At 49.2% G+C, this 15,416-nt stretch overlaps 1 protein-coding gene across 2 annotated transcripts in view; it reads right to left on the reverse strand.

The window, feature by feature from the left end:
- The window catches only part of PLXNA2 (plexin A2), an 83,055-nt gene that overhangs the window by 25,821 nt on the left and 41,818 nt on the right, over positions 1-15,416 (reverse strand). For both annotated transcript variants that reach the window (XM_028484238.2, XM_028484240.2), the window contains exons 10-14: positions 9,811-9,928; positions 7,841-7,977; positions 6,758-6,925; positions 6,512-6,605; positions 2,598-2,837 (exon numbers count right to left, since the gene is read on the reverse strand). In XM_028484238.2, the coding sequence (XP_028340039.1) occupies positions 2,598-2,837; positions 6,512-6,605; positions 6,758-6,925; positions 7,841-7,977; positions 9,811-9,928 (757 nt within the window). The remainder of the gene's footprint in view (positions 1-2,597; positions 2,838-6,511; positions 6,606-6,757; positions 6,926-7,840; positions 7,978-9,810; positions 9,929-15,416) is intronic.

A 15,416-nucleotide genomic window follows, 5' to 3' on the forward strand; every position in this document is an offset into this window, starting at 1 on the left:
AAACCAGACAAAGATACTACAAAAAAAGAAAATTACAGACCAATATCACTGATGAATATAAATGCAAAAATCCTCAACAAAAAACGAGCAAACAGAATCCAACGACACATTAAAAGGATCATAGACCATGATCAAGTGGGATTTATCCCAGAGATGCAAGGATTCTTCAATATATGCAAATCAGTCAATGTGATACACCGTATTAACAAATTGAAGAACAAAAACCATATGATCTTCTCAAAAGATGCAGAAAAAGCTTTTGACAAAATTCAACACCCATTTATGATAAAAACTCTCCAGAAAGTGGGCATACAGGGAACCTAATTCAACATAATAAAGGCCATATATGACAAACCCACAGCAAACATCATTCTCAATGGTGAAAAACTGAAAGCATTTCCTCTAAGATCAGGAACAAGACAAGGATGTCCACTCTCACCACTATTATTCAACATAGTTTTGGAATGAATTTGGTAAAGTTGCAGGATACAAAATTAATGCACAGAAATCTCTTGCATTCCTATACACTAATGATGAAAAATCTGAAAGAGAAATTAAGGAAAGTCTCCCATTTACCATTGCAACAAAAATTAAAATAGCTAGGAATAAACCTACCTAGGGAGACAAAAGACCTGTATGCAGAAAACTATAAGACACTGATGAAAGAAATTAAAGATGATACCAACAGATGGAGAGATATACCATGTTCTTGGATTGGAAGAATCAACATTGTGAAAATGACTATACTACCCAAAGCAATCCTACATGTAAAAGAACGAATTAGAACACTCCCTAACACCATACACAAAAATAAACTCAAAATGGATTACACACCTAAATGTAATATCAGGCACTATAAAACTCTTAGAAGAAAACATAGGAAGAACACTCTTTGATATAAATCACAGCAAGATATTTTTTGATCCACCTCCTAGAGTAATGGAAATAAAAACAAAAATAAACAAAAGGGACGTATGGAGTTTCCTTAAAAAACTAAAAATAGAATTACCATATGATCCAGCAATCCCACTAGTGGGCATATACCCAGAGAAAACCATAGTTCAAGAAGACACATGCACCCCGATGTTCAATGCAGCACTATTTACAATAGCCAGGTCATGGAAGCAACTTAATTGCCCATCGACAGACAAATGGATAAAGAAGTTGTGGTATGTATATACAATGGAATATTACTCAGCCATAAAAAGGAATGGAATTGGGTCATTTGTAGAGACGTGGATGGATCTAGAGACTCTCATATAGAGTGAAGTAAGTCAGAAAGAGGAAAACAAATATCTTATATTAATGCATATATGTGGAACCTAGAAAGTGGTACAGATGAACCGGTTTGCCGAGCAGAAATTGAGACACAGAAGTAGAGAAAAAACATATGGACACCAAGGGGCACTGATGTGTATAAAATGGATGACTAATAAGAAAAAAAAATTTGCTAGTGGAATGGACTTGGAATCTTTGATCACCTAAGACAGTTCCTTGAACTTTGTAGGTGTGTAAAATAATATTCAATAATTCTTTGCCAACTGTTGATTGTAATGAACTAAATAAGGTTTTTGTCTTAGCTTTCTTAACAAGTTATAACACAGAGAAAAGTGTGTAAGTCATAAGTTTAACTATAAACTTATGACTTATGTGAGTTATCTGAACTCCCACTAGTATTACCACTACTCAGATCAAGAAACAGAAGTTTCCCAGGACCTCGGAAGGCTTCCTTATACCATTTCCTCATCATGACCCGTGCTTTCTGCCCCCAAAGTAGCCATTATCTTCACCATAAATTTGTTTTGCCCAGTTTTGAATTTTTTAAAAAGAAACCACACAATGTATATCATTTTATGTCTACCTTGTTTTGCTGAATATTGCTCATGAGTTTTCTTTCTGTTGTTGCTTGTAGCAATGCTCACTTATTTTTATTGTCTTCCATATTTTATTATTATATAAATGCAAAATATATTATAATGTTGATGAACAACAAAAAAAATAAAAAAAATAAATAAAAATAAAAAGAGATTAAAGAGGCAGGGTAAGGGCAGCAATGCAAAAACCAATGAGTGACTCCATGGTAAGTTTTTGGAGAGGACTTCTAATAGCCACAATTTAGATAGAAAAAGAGAAAACAAAGGGAAGAGAGAATGAAAGGAGGAGGAGAGTGGTAAAGAGAAAGGAAGGGGAGACCAAACAGTAAACAAGTGAAAGTTTGGGGGAGGACACAGGGGATAGAAGTGAAAGTGGTGGAGTAACACACACCTGGAAGGATGATACCAGGGGACCGTGACCTCTTCACATTTGAGGGCAGTTACTGCGGCCACGGATGGGGTCAATAAAGGACATCGTTGCTTCCAGTGCACTGCAGGACTTTTAGGTCCCAAAGCTCACAAGGACACACAGAAATACTCTATGGTGTTCCTTGAGAATCCCAAGTGCAAGATATGTCACTCAATGGGTCGATATCTATAACCAAGCTCCCTTCACAGGGAGATGACAGCCATGTGAGGCCAGGTGCATCGAAGGGAGGCCAGGCCAGGAGAGGGGTGCTCTGGCCACCCCTGTGCAGGGCAGCAGCCATCCCACCCTCCTACCTTCAGAATGATGGGGGATCCCGGCTTTTGATCCAAGACCCCAGTGGGGCTGAGCAGTTCAAAGGTCGGGTTGGGGTAGTAGATGAACTTGGTGTCGTTGTAAATCAGCAAGGACTGGACATTGTTAAAGACGAATCCAAACTCGTCTGGCCGTTCCACGGTGTCCAGGCCGGGCCGGTAGTCCGTGGTCAGGGAGGGTGCCAGGCAGGTCAGGGTGGTGGTGTTCACAACTTTGCACACCTAAAGGGCCCAAGAGCACGGCGTTCAAACACCCAGCAGGTGATGGTGGGGGTCACACTGCCGCCCTCCCACCCTTTGCTTATTTTGGCCGGTCTCTAGTGGGCTACTTGCTTGAGGAAAAGGGTTGTGAAACTTTTTTTTTTCTTTTTTGGCAGGGAGGGGTGTGTTTTAACTTCATTTATTCATTCACCAACACTGAGTGAGCACCTACTTTGTGCCAGGAACGGTGCCAGTAGTTGGGCCATCTGTGAAACAGTCACAATCTATGGGGGAGATAAATGATTCGACAAGCATTACAGTGCAGTCCTGGCAGAGGGCCTGGAGCACAGGAGGGGCACCAGCACTGTTAAATGCATGGATGGAGGTGAGAAACGTCCGGGTGGGGAAGTACCAGGCACCCTGCGGGTGTCCGTGTGTGTGCACGAGCCTGTGTTTGTGCGCGTGCGTGCATGGCCTGAGGCAGGGTGAGGGAGACTCATGGGAGCTTTCCTTTGGAAGAGATGAATGAAATTTAACCTGAAGAATGTGTAGGACTTACCCAGACAGGGGGGATGGTAAGGGATCAAGTCCCTGGCAGAGAGAACAGCAGCAAAGGCCTGGGGATGAGGGAGTATGGATGTTTGAGGAAAAAGTAGGACAGAAGCAGTCTCCCACGCACGTGTGTGTGTGATGGAAAGAAGGAAGTTGTGTGAGGTGAGCACATAGTAGGTGTTCAGTTAATGTTTATTGAAAACACTGATGGATGAAAAGGATCCTTCACCTCCTTAAATGTTCTAGTCAGGATCTCTCTCTTCTCCAACCGAGTGCCCCCTAACTCTCCATGGGGGGGGGTATAACCTTGGTATTGACACTGAGTTCATAATGTCCTTTCTTCCTTGGTGGACTCTCATCTCCCAAATACCATCCTACCTGAGCTGGCCCCGTGTGGCCTGTGTTGTGCCATTCTCTCCTCTGGTGGTTTAGTTTGCGGGTTTCCCAAGGCAGCAGCCAGACTGAAGAAAGCGCTCTAGGACCCACGTGTGGTCTGGGAAGAAAACCTGGACCCCTCCCCACCTCCTCCTGTCTCGCGCTGCGTGGCTCACTTTTGGCTCTGGGAGTCACGGTGTCCCAGCAACAGCCAAGGGCATCTGTGAGAACGCTGCTCAAGTACACGCTGTCCTGGCAGGTCCACACATGTTGCGTGTCTGGCCAACACACACATACCCAGGCTTCATGTTCGGAAAACAAGACCGTGTGTGAAACTGCAAAAACTGCTGACGCTTGCATAGAAATTATGTCAGAGCTCCAAGTCTTAACCCTCCCTCTCCAGAGGGAGTTGAAGAGTTTAAACCAACAGCTCGCTGAGGGCTTCGTGCCGTGTCGGAGGTCAGTACCCATCCCCACCCATTTCAGCTCACCCTTCAGCAGCCCCTTGTGAACCTAATGTCCCTTTCACGTTCCAGCTGGGGACACCCTGGCATGAGGAAAATGGTGGTGCGGTCAAACAGGTAGAGTTGAGCTGGGAGTCCCCTTCCTGGGCTCCGCAGGGCAGACCCCCAGCCCAAGCACCGTTTCCCTGCCCCCGCATCCTCCCCGCTCACTCCGGTGCCCCTGGACGGGACTCCTCTGTGAATGAGCAAATCACCCCCAGACAAACGGCCTCCGTTTGCTCTCTGCCCAGCGCTGCATCGGCACTTTGCCAAACATTCCTTTGGGTTTTGCGGCCTTCGCTTTGGCCCTTCTCACTGGGGCTGCTTCCAAACCCAAAGGCAGGGGGTAGCCCCCCGGGACTGAGGATGACGTGGAGCCCAGGCAGGGCTTCAGGGGCAACATGGCTCTTTCTCACCACTCCTGAAAGAGAGGGCATCGGGCGGAGGTTACGGGCTTCCCATGCTGGGGCCCGGCTTGGTGGAAACCTGCACACCCAGGCCTTTCCTCCAGGCTGCCTGCCAGCCTGCAGACTCCAGGCGGGTCCCTGTTGGAGCTCAGAGCCCCCTACGCTCGAGAGGCAGGAGCTGTCTCTTAACTCCTTGAAGCACTGAGGTCCTGGTGGGTGGGCTGGGAGAACTGCTGGGGAGATTCCTGCCTGGGGTTACCAACGTGTCCTGGCGGGCTCACAGGACGCCCAGCACCCAAGCCTTCTCAGAGGCTGCCAGGCGTGGGGAGGCCTGCCCAGCCCAGTCTTCTCTTCAAATAGCTTCCCGGGGAAGAATGCTGCAGGCTTTGGAGGTTAATCTTGTCAGTCATGCACTCATCCTCCAAAATTCCCTCTGTACTAGATGAACCATGTCTTTTATTTTCTGTGCTCTGAGGCTTTAACCTCTGGGGCCTTGCTGGTCCTGGAGGGGCTGCCCCTCCCCAGGCTGGCCAACTCCTAGAGGCAGCAAACAGGTGGAGGCGGCCTGGGGACACTGAGCCTCGGTCTGGAAGTGGGGCCGGGGCACAGCTCTTTCACTCCTGGATCAGGCTCTACGTTGGGATCTGGAGTTGCATGCTCTTCTAGCCCAAAGAGCTGTGACCACAATGGGTCACTGGAGGTGTGATACAGGTGTCTCCATGTCTCTGGCATGATGGAAGGTCAAGCCTGCCATCATCTCACGTGGTCTAGTTAGAAGAGTCAGATGTTTGGGATCTAGCTTGGTCCTGCCACCAGCCACCTTCATGATTGGGGGCAAGTCATTACTCTTTCTGGCCTTAGTTTTCTAAGCTATACAGTGAGAAGTTTGGACCAGATCATCCCTGAGACCTTTCCAGATCTAGCCTTCTGGCAGCCTGTCACTTTCGGTATTTCTCTGTTTCCTAGGGAAGCCTCAAGCATGCTGGGGATGTGTCAGGGATAAGAGGGTAGATCCAACACCATCTTGCCCATCTCCGTCTCCATCTCAGCCTCGTCAATCCCCAGAAGGTCAAAGGAGTAATTCATATGAAAAATAATGGCCATAATAGCATCTCCTGGACTATAATTATGAATACAATAACGTTTCAGAAAATATTGACTGAAAAGAGTAAGATGGAGCCAGTAGAACGAACTAAAAAATTTATAACAACATAGCAGACATTCTGCTCTTATGATAGAGAACTTTTTTAACATCACAAAAATCTATAGTGGAAAAAAATTAAATTACATGGGTCTGCACAGAGGAATAAAGTGAAATGTCCAGCTTGATCATCTTAGCAACCAGGATGGAATTATCTGCATGCAGTGACTAACGTTTATCAGGTGCCAGCCTAGCTGCAGGTTACAAATCTGTGAGGCAAGTCTTATCATCAGCATTTCTAGCCAGGGAAGGGAGGATCAGAGACGTTAAACGATTTGATCATGGTTGTAGAGCTAATAGATGGCGGTGTTTTGTTTCCAATTCACAGATGTCTGAATCTGGATCCAGAATTTCTTCCCCCTCTCACACTACCTCTTATCAGACCTCAAAGTGAACATGGCAGAAAATAGGAGCCCTTTTGCGCCATATCTTAAGCTCAGAAGCCAGTATGTTTATACACTCATGACATCACCTTCTGACAAGAAATGATTATACTGTAATTATAAAAATCATTGTGAGGCCCAGGTGATTGGGGCCATGATTCTGGACTCTTCTCCGGCGGTCGAATGTCCCAGTGCCTAACACAGACCTTATCACACTGCAAAACACAGACACAGCCGTGTTTCCTGCAGATCAGGGGGACCCGTGGTTACTCACATTGACAGATTCTTTGCCATTAAACTTGACTCGGATCCTTGGCTCCTGAATGACATCCAGGTTGAAGCCTGTGACGGTCAGGGGTGTGTGGCCACTGGGAACAAGCAGAGTCTGGGTTAGGTGAAAAACCCTCTCAAACTGCTACCACTTGTCCCCCTAGGATCCTCACAGGAGCTGCACTTTGGCAGAAGGGATTAGGTTGCACGGCAGCTGGGTGTATCCCCCCCGACCCCCGCTCTGCCTCACCTGGCGATACTCCACTCAGGCTCAATGCGCTGCACCCGGGGGTCATCTATGTACTCGAACTGCAAGTTGTTGTCCACACGGGCTCGGTCGACACTCACAGAGACGGGGACGGGCCCCAGCCCATTGGACGACGGGGGTGAGACACACACGATCTCATTCATTGATCGCCTACAGGGAGACCGCAGGGGGGTTGTGAGCAAAGGCATGGGCAAGAGGGGCAGCCTCTGGCCTGAGAAGGGGTTTTCCCCGGTTGGGGGGTATGGCCCAGGAATGTTCTTCTGTCCTTTTATACTCTAGACTGGGGAACAACCCTTAGCAGTGTGTATCAGTGCTTCTTTTTACCTGAGATCCCACTCCAGTTGGATTAGGGAGGGAGCCAATTGGAGAAGGGGATTAGAGAAGGTGGGGCAGGGGCAGGGCTCCCTGGGCTTTGGGGGAACTCCTCTTTTATGGATTTTTCTAGACCATGACTATTTAGCCAGTGCTTAGTGTCTGGTCAGTCAGTTAATAAATTGAGCACCTACTATGCAGAGAAGCAAATATACAGTCCTTGCCCTCAGGCAGTTTACAGTCCAGGGAGGAGATTTACTGGGCAAGTTGGGTTCTCATCCAGGGATCCTTTCAAAATTCTCTCTAGATTCTCTACATCCCCAGGGCTTCATCGGAATATCTGACAAATAGTAGGTGTTCAATTTTTAGCACATAAGAGATGCCCTGAGGATGGGTCTGTGCTTGCAGAGGACAGAGGCCATGCAATCTCCATGTTTCTCAAGTCACCATGGTGGGGACGTAATGAATGCCTGATCCTGGTGGCGACTGAGAGCTCCTGGGAACCTCCCTCATCAGCAGTTCTTAGGGTCCTCACTTCTAAATGTTTGTAGAAGTATTTAGCCCCTATGATACTCATGATACAAATTGACCGGTGGTATATATTTCTTACAGTGACTGGAATGGTGTTTGGGTCCAGGACATGACACATAACATGGAGATGATGGGGCAGGCACATATGTGAACATGCACAGGAACACGTGTGCACAGGCCTCACGTGTACAGTCTCCTAGTGCTCCTTCGAGCCCGTCTCACCCATAGAACTCGCAGGTCTGGTTGCCCAGGTAAACGGTCACGCTGCTCCCAGCCCCGAGGTAATGGCCCGTGATGGTCACCATGGTGCCTCCGGACTCTGGCCCTCGGATGGGGTTGAGTGACAACACGGAAGGGTTCTTTGGGAGGAAGCAGAGAAATGATCACAGCTCAGGTTTTACCCAAAGGGAGAAACCCAGGCTAGACTTAAAGACAGAAGGAGGGACTGTGTCCACGCTCAGAATGAACCCTTTCTAATCCCAAACACTCTTTGCCTACCCTGGAGCTGAGACCCTTTCTAAGAAGAAGCTCCAGGCATATCCAGGGAAGGCAGAAGGGCCGTGTTTTGCAATTAATTAACTCCCCTGGGAGTCTTATGCTCATAACACCGTTGGGAAGGCAGAGATGACACTGACTAATCTATCAATTAGTTTGCAAATTGAGAACAATTTGAAAATGCTTCTCTATCTGGAGCGCATACTGATTTTTTTGGCACAAAATCGATAGGGCTGAATAAAGGATCCCTGCCTGGATTGGGCCACCAAGAAGATCCATTAATGGCCCAGGCTCGTGTCCTTCCATCCCTCCCTAAGCAAGAGAAGGGCACAACAGGGTGCCTGGTGAAGAGACCTGTCAGTAAATGTTAGATGTGTCTTCCCTGACCTTCACCAGGAGCCTGGCCCATCGTTGGCTGGGATTTTCTAGTAAGCTCACTAAATTGTAAAATTAAGCCTGAAGCCTGAAAGAAATGTCATCTGGCCTGAAATGCATCAGAAAGAAATTGCTCCTGCCTAGCGGGCAGCGGAGTGCAGTGGAAAGTGCATTTAACTGAGCACCTACACAGGCATGAACTCTAGTCCGCATTAGCCACTCACTAGTGATGGGCCCTGAAGCACGTTTCTGGATCACTCTGGGCTTTTGTTCCCTCCTCTGTCAGGACAGGAGAGTGGGCTACCTGATCTCTAAAGCCCTCCCAGCTCTGACACTCTACAGCTCTCTCCATCCCGTCTTTCTGGGTTTGCTTCTCACACAAGACCCTGTCTGTCCTGCACAGGAGATGGGGTAGGCGGGCTGCAGATACAGGCCATGGTACCCTCCCATCTGAGAGAAGACTAGTACAAGGAAAGGTGGAGATGCTGAGATAAGAAGGCAGAGACTGGAAAACCTAAAACAAGCAGTAAAGTGCTTTAGAGAGAAGAGAATTTTGTGGTCAAATAATTTTTCAGTACTCTGAGCAAGGCTGGTTTGACCCCCTCCACTGGTGTTAACACTTTTCAATGAAGAACTTGATATGGCAATGTTGGCTAGGTGTCAGAAAAGGGACTTTGGGGCCCCAGAAGTAGGTTGTTCAGCACGAGAAAATAAAGCCTTTGTGATTCCACCATCTGTGGCTTGGGTGGGAAGAAGTGTTTCCAGGGCTGAGTGTGTGCATATGTGTGTGTAAACACACCAACACACAGAGCAGCTCACTCGTACATCCCACTCCCATGGGCCCGCACACAGACATGCGTTCCTGCAGGATTTCAAATGGCTCCTCTAAACTCCCACTTGGCAGAAAATATCCTTGGCAGAAAACAAAGCGTGTGGATAAATATAAACCTTTTTAATTAGGTCCCTCAGATGATCTGTCCTCACTAGGCTGGAATTAGACAGAGATATCACATTGGTGGGACAAAGGGCAGCCCCTCCCCACCCTGCGCCTAGGATCCACTTTCTAAGAAAGGCCTGATTTTGCTTATTTAGAACTCTGACCTGTGGCTCTCTGGGACGCCAAAGTCTCCAGAGTTGTTGGTCATGCACTTGACCCACCCAGGAAAGACAGGCTTTCCCTTTTCTGGTCTGCTACTCCATCTGCGAGAAGCCTGGAGGTGCCGGCTCGGGAGAGGGGTGGGTGGGACTTTCCTGGGAGAAGCCTGGAGCAGAAATGTGCCCTTGCTAGAAGCCTGTAGCTCAGCACTAGACCCAATACTCACCACAAACGTGTACTGTTGATGGGATTTGGTCATGAACTCTGGCTTACACTCGCCAATGCACAGGCGCACGGGCCCAGAGGTGGTCCCCACAAGGGCATGGCCCATCTCACAAACGATCCTGAGGAGAGACAAACCTTTCCATGAGAGACTTGGGGAGAGCTGCATCCCTGCCCCAGGTTGCTCACCCCGTCATAGTCACAGTGAATGACTCATCACAGTCTTACAATAGTGCTGGACCAAGACTCAGCTTGCTCAATCATGTGGCTGTGTGACCTTGGGTAAAGTACTTTCCCTCTCTGGGCTTTAGTCTCTCATTGGTACAGTGAGAGGTTGGATGAGCTCATCTCTAAAGCCGTCGAAACGCTATGCTGCCTATTTCTATGAGCAAGCCTGTAGTCCCTGGTGCCTAGTGCAGGGCTTGGCATTGGGTATCAACCCAATATTTGTGGAATAAACCTAATGTTCAGCAGAGAGATCTAGGGGCAGTAATTTAGCGCTCTTTCCTGTGGGACAAGCCAACATTGCAACACTCCCGAGAAGAGGGAGTGAGGACTGATTTGCCAAGCTGATTCAATTGTGGTTTGTTTCCTGCAGTGAGGGAACAGATAATCTGGTGAGATAGTGAGTTCCCCAAACAGGAGCTCCCAGCTGAATGGGAGGAGTGGCATCCAGTGGCAGCAGGCGAGGGGGTGGGAGGTAGATGAGTTCATTAGGACAGCAATCGACACTGGACTCCCACTTAATCAATGGCTGAGCTCATGGAGCTGGTGGGCGAGGCAGTGAACCAGCCCTGGGGTTGGAAGTCATGTCTTACATCAACAGGAGAGCTGGAGAACGGGGCGGGGCGGGGGGGGGGGAGGGAGGGAGGGAGGGGTGAGGCACTCTCTCTCGTGATGTGCAGCTTGATACCCCCAGTGAGGGCTTCCCTGGTGCCTGAGATAAGTTACAACAAGCACCTTTACAGACGGGTTGCCTTAGCCACAGCAGACTCTAGAAAGAGTGGGCAGTTGGAGGATATGGGAGGAACTGAAAAAATCAGATTCTTGGGGGGATCTCTTGCCTGGAATTTTAAGGCATGGGATGGGTGGGAAAGGGCTCCACCAGGCTCAGCAAAAAGGAACCCAGGGGACAGATGGAAGGCTTTTCTTTTCTTCCCAATGCCATTTACGAGTTCAGTCTGAGCAGTCTGGTGCCCTTGGTAGGTTGGTTTAGTGTCCCCAGCATTATCCAGGCACGGTGGGGAAGATCCGTGTTTAACGGAGGATGCTTATCTCAACAGCTTCTCTAGGAAGGAAGGTAACTAAACAGAGATTTCATTTTGATGTAATAAAACTTGCATTAAACAAATACATGGCATGCTCACACACACACGGCATGCCACCGATCTCCAGCTCCTTCATAACTGTTAATCCCAAATAAGTACTTTCACTCCCGGTGAATATTTACTTAACATACAATGACTGTCTTATTACGTTTAGCATATTAGGTTCGACAAGAAAGTACTGAGTGCACGTCAAAGGATGTTCTCCTTTCCCTTTCTCTGTGAATAAATTATGAACCCACAGTAAAGATAGTGATGATCAATTAGTATTTTACACGTAACCGTCTCCTTAAACCTCATTAGCGGAGCGTTTGAGAAGCTTAATTTAAGGTACTACATGGGGTTATTTCCATGCCGCTACCTGCTTGGAGTAACAACTCTCCCATCCTGCTTCCTGGGCCCCAGCGCCTGCTCCTGTTTGGGGTCCCTGTCATCCTGTCACAGTGCTCCGGGCTCTCAAGGAGCATCAGAGGATTATTGGCTCTCTACTGGGGGTATGGGGAGTGAAGGAGAGGAGGCAGCAGAAGATAAGTCTCTTTCTCTCTCTTCTAATCAGTGCTTTCTTGTCCCTCACTCACCCCCCTTGGCCACTGTGCTGGAGCCACCCTCGAGGAGAAAAGCAGGAGCAAATCATGGCAGGCTTGAAGTCATGGAAAGAGGAAACATGAGAACACGTGAAGGTCATAGGCATATTTGCTCCTCCTGGGCCCTGTCTAGGAGAGGAGAAGGCCAGAACGGCCTGTTCAGCTGTCTGGGGCGTCTTGGCACACTGTCTTTTCTAGAACATTTTCTTGCTCAGGGTTTGTGGCCCAAAAGATGAGCTTTGCGTGTCAAGCACGTGGGAGGAGAGAGTGGATAGGAGATGGCACTGCCCAAGTGTCCAAGGCTGAATGCCTGCTGTTGGCTCTCAATGTCCCGCCTGGAAGGGTATGATGCAGGGGCCCAGGAGCTAGGCTGCAGGGAGGGCCTAGAGCTGGACCATGGGTTCCCTTCCTTGGCACTGCAGCTGACTCCTTTCCCTGCTGGTGGAATGCGGTTCTACTTCCTCCAGTGAGTGGGAGAGGGGCAGCAGTCAGCAGTGGACTGAAGAATGGTCTGGGTTGCTAAGTCTAAGAGCTGGGTGAGAGTCCTGAGGACTCAGACCACGCTGTGGAAGAACTCTAATGACCTCTAACTCTTCTTCCTTTTTATTCCTGGGACCCAGTGCTTGCAGCGAAGGATGGGGAGGCCTCCTCGAGTGTATTTGTCATTGGCATTTGTTCTCTGAGCTCAAGGAGATAGAGGGTTAAAGGAAGAAGCAAGGGCAGCTATAGGGAGTGGAGAGGGTTATACTGAGGAATGAGGGTCAGGCCAAAGCAGATTCTGTACCTCAACAATAACAAGAGCTACAATTTGTTGAGCTGTGTGTGGCAGGCACTGGCCCAGATAGGATCTCGTGTCATCCTCAGGCATCCTACAGGGTGGGTCTTACTGTCTCCATTTTTACAGACAAGGAAGCCAAGGCTCAGAGGTGCTAAGTGACTCATCTGTGGCCACAGTGCTGGGAAGTGGCAGAGCCACGATTCATATCCAGGTCAGCCTAGCTCCAAAGCTCATGCCTTTGACCGTTCCACTCGACTGTCCCTAGAATCAGTGGAATCCTCTCTGTGTCTTTTGTGGAAAGGACAGGATGGACATGGTGGCCGTGCTGGGGTGGAGGTGATGTGGCTGTTGGGGGGCTAGGGCTGGAGAAGGGGGAGGTGGGGTAGACCTGGCTGGGCTCCTAAGGCTCTGAGGAACCTGCGACCCTCCCTCCCTGGTTAGAGATGACCACAGGCAGCGGTGTGGCCACCACTTCCTCCTTCAGGCCTTACAGGTCAGCAAAGTTCCTGTGCTTTGACTTCTGGGGGCCTCCTGCCTCTTCTCGGCGTCCCTGGTAGCTTTAGGCTCCCTGTGTATTATCGGGAAACAAACAGCTGGGGATGCCTAAAGTTTCTCCTTGTAAAATGAGAAGTTAGACTAAATAACTCTCTAATAGTTATTTAGCTTCAACATTGGGAGGCTTGACTCCTCCTGCTGGACAGGAGCTTCTGGATTCTCATTAGTGCCACCGATACGCTTTCTAATGGTGGGAGTTGCAGATTCCATAGGGCATAGAAGTTATTGCTTCTGACATCCTAGGGCCATAGAAGTGATTGTAGAGGTCCATTTCTACATACTCATTTCCAGATGAGACATTTGAGGATCAGGGAGCAAAGAGACTTGCCCAAAGTCACATAGCTCATCAATAGCTGAGCTCCTGGAACCCAGCCCGGTGCCCTCGCCTCACACCGCACCACCTCCCATAGATTGGCAAGGATGGTGCCTTTCTCCCCGTGAGTGTGCATCCTTGGGGTGGGGAGCATAAGCATTTAACATCCGTCAAGACATGGCTGACTTCGTAGGTGCGGCAGATGATAGGGAGGGGGTCTGAGGACCCAAGCTGAGTCCATCTCATACAGAGCCCCTGTCCCAGGCAGGGCTGAGCTGCAGCCTCAACCTGCATCTCATCACCCAGGAAACGTCCTGTGATGGAATCATCCGGCCCTCCACAGACCTGTGGGGCCCTCTAACCAACATTAACCTAATTGCTTAGTGATAGATGGCACGGCACAAGCACATGGTGAGTCATTACCGTGCCCGCGAATCCTGCCTATGCCCGGGACTCTGCACTGGGTCCATTTAGCCAAATTCACCTCTCACAGATATCTATAATGATTGTGCCTGCAGCTCACTGCCCAGGATGGAGGCTTTAATGATGTTAACAAACTCTCAATAATGAGCCTGGCACGGCTGGAAACCAGGGCTGCGTGCAGGCAAGGTGAGGAATGTGCCTGCTGCCTCCTGCCTGCCCCGTGCCTGAGAAGATGACGGGGCTGGTTTTCTAGGGTGACCACTGGCCCTGGTAGGGACCCCTGACAACCATTCACCTCCCCAGGCTCCTTTTGTATCCTCACTTCCAGTTTTTCTTGGAACTTTCTTCCCCAGGGCCCTGGGTGAGTGTGATGCATTCGATTTCAAAGATATTGAATACAACAATATTTCCTTACGTTCCTAGGGCACGTTACGGTCTTCACGTTTTCATCTCACTGAATTCTCTCCCAAAACCCATGCAGTAGGAATCATGATTTCCATTGGGCCAATGAAGAGTGGAGAGAACAAACAGTTTGCTAAGGTCTCAGGGCTGGCAGGTAGAGGAGGCAGGATTTAGAAGACCCTTGGATCCCAATTCTCATGCGATTTCCATGTCCAGCAGCCCAAGAATTTACACTTCTCAATTCAAAGCCTTACCCTTCATTCCCCCGCGGACCCTCTCCTTTGGAGTCCTGTGGCATCTCCCCAAGTTGGAGACTTGACCTGTGTCCAGTGGCCCAAGGCAGCTCCTTGAGGCCAAGGTGGGGCTGGGGTCAGTGTGACTGAGAGTCTAGCTGGGTGCGGCAGGGTGCTGGGCTCTGTAAAGCCATCTGATCTTGACGAGCCCGACAGCTTTCCCCTTCTCTTCTGGCTCAGAAGCGCTACTTATGTCATTTCCCCCTTTCCTCTTCCTCATGTCTTTCCCGTAGACCCAGCCAGTCTTCCCCCCAGGATTCACTCCTTGAAGGGACAAGGCTGTCGGTGAAGGGTCAGGTCTGCAGGATCTGAAGGTCTGCAGCATCAGGCGGCTCCTTCTTCCCTGCCGGGTGTCCCCAAAGTCGGGGAACTCACCTCTCTGACTCCGACCCTGCCCTGGCCACACTGGAATCATGACCCCTGACCCAGAAGGCCACAGGCTGATGGATAATGGAATTTTCAGGCCACTCTTACCCAGAAGTCCTGCCCCATGGCTGTTAGGGAACGGAAAGAGGCCTGAACCAAAAGTTAGGAGACTTGAGTTCCAACTCTGCCATGGCCACTTAGGCACTGAGTGAACGGGGCAAGTCATTTCACTTCCCAAGTCTTACTCTCTCCTACTTTGTAAAACGGTGATAACAATGTCTACCTCTCAGAGTCCTTACCAATTAAAAGCAAGAGAATGGATAAGAAAGAGTAAGTGCTGATGAAAGATGAAGTGTCATTTTTATGGTTGCCAGGGCCACTTTTCTGGTTGTTACTAAAGGCTGGCTCTGGGGAGGCTGCGAGGGGTGGAGCTAAAGGAGAGGAACCCTGCTCATGGGCAGGCTTCCAGTACCCCCTGCAGAGCTGCGTGCCCAGTGGAACCAGGGTGACTTGACCCAACTTTACATGATAAATCATGCAGAAGGATCTGGCTGCTCCCCTCCCTCTCTCC

The sequence above is a fragment of the Physeter macrocephalus genome, unplaced genomic scaffold (assembly GCF_002837175.3).
Source record: "Physeter macrocephalus isolate SW-GA unplaced genomic scaffold, ASM283717v5 random_149, whole genome shotgun sequence".
Classification (NCBI taxonomy): Eukaryota; Metazoa; Chordata; class Mammalia; order Artiodactyla; family Physeteridae; genus Physeter; species Physeter macrocephalus.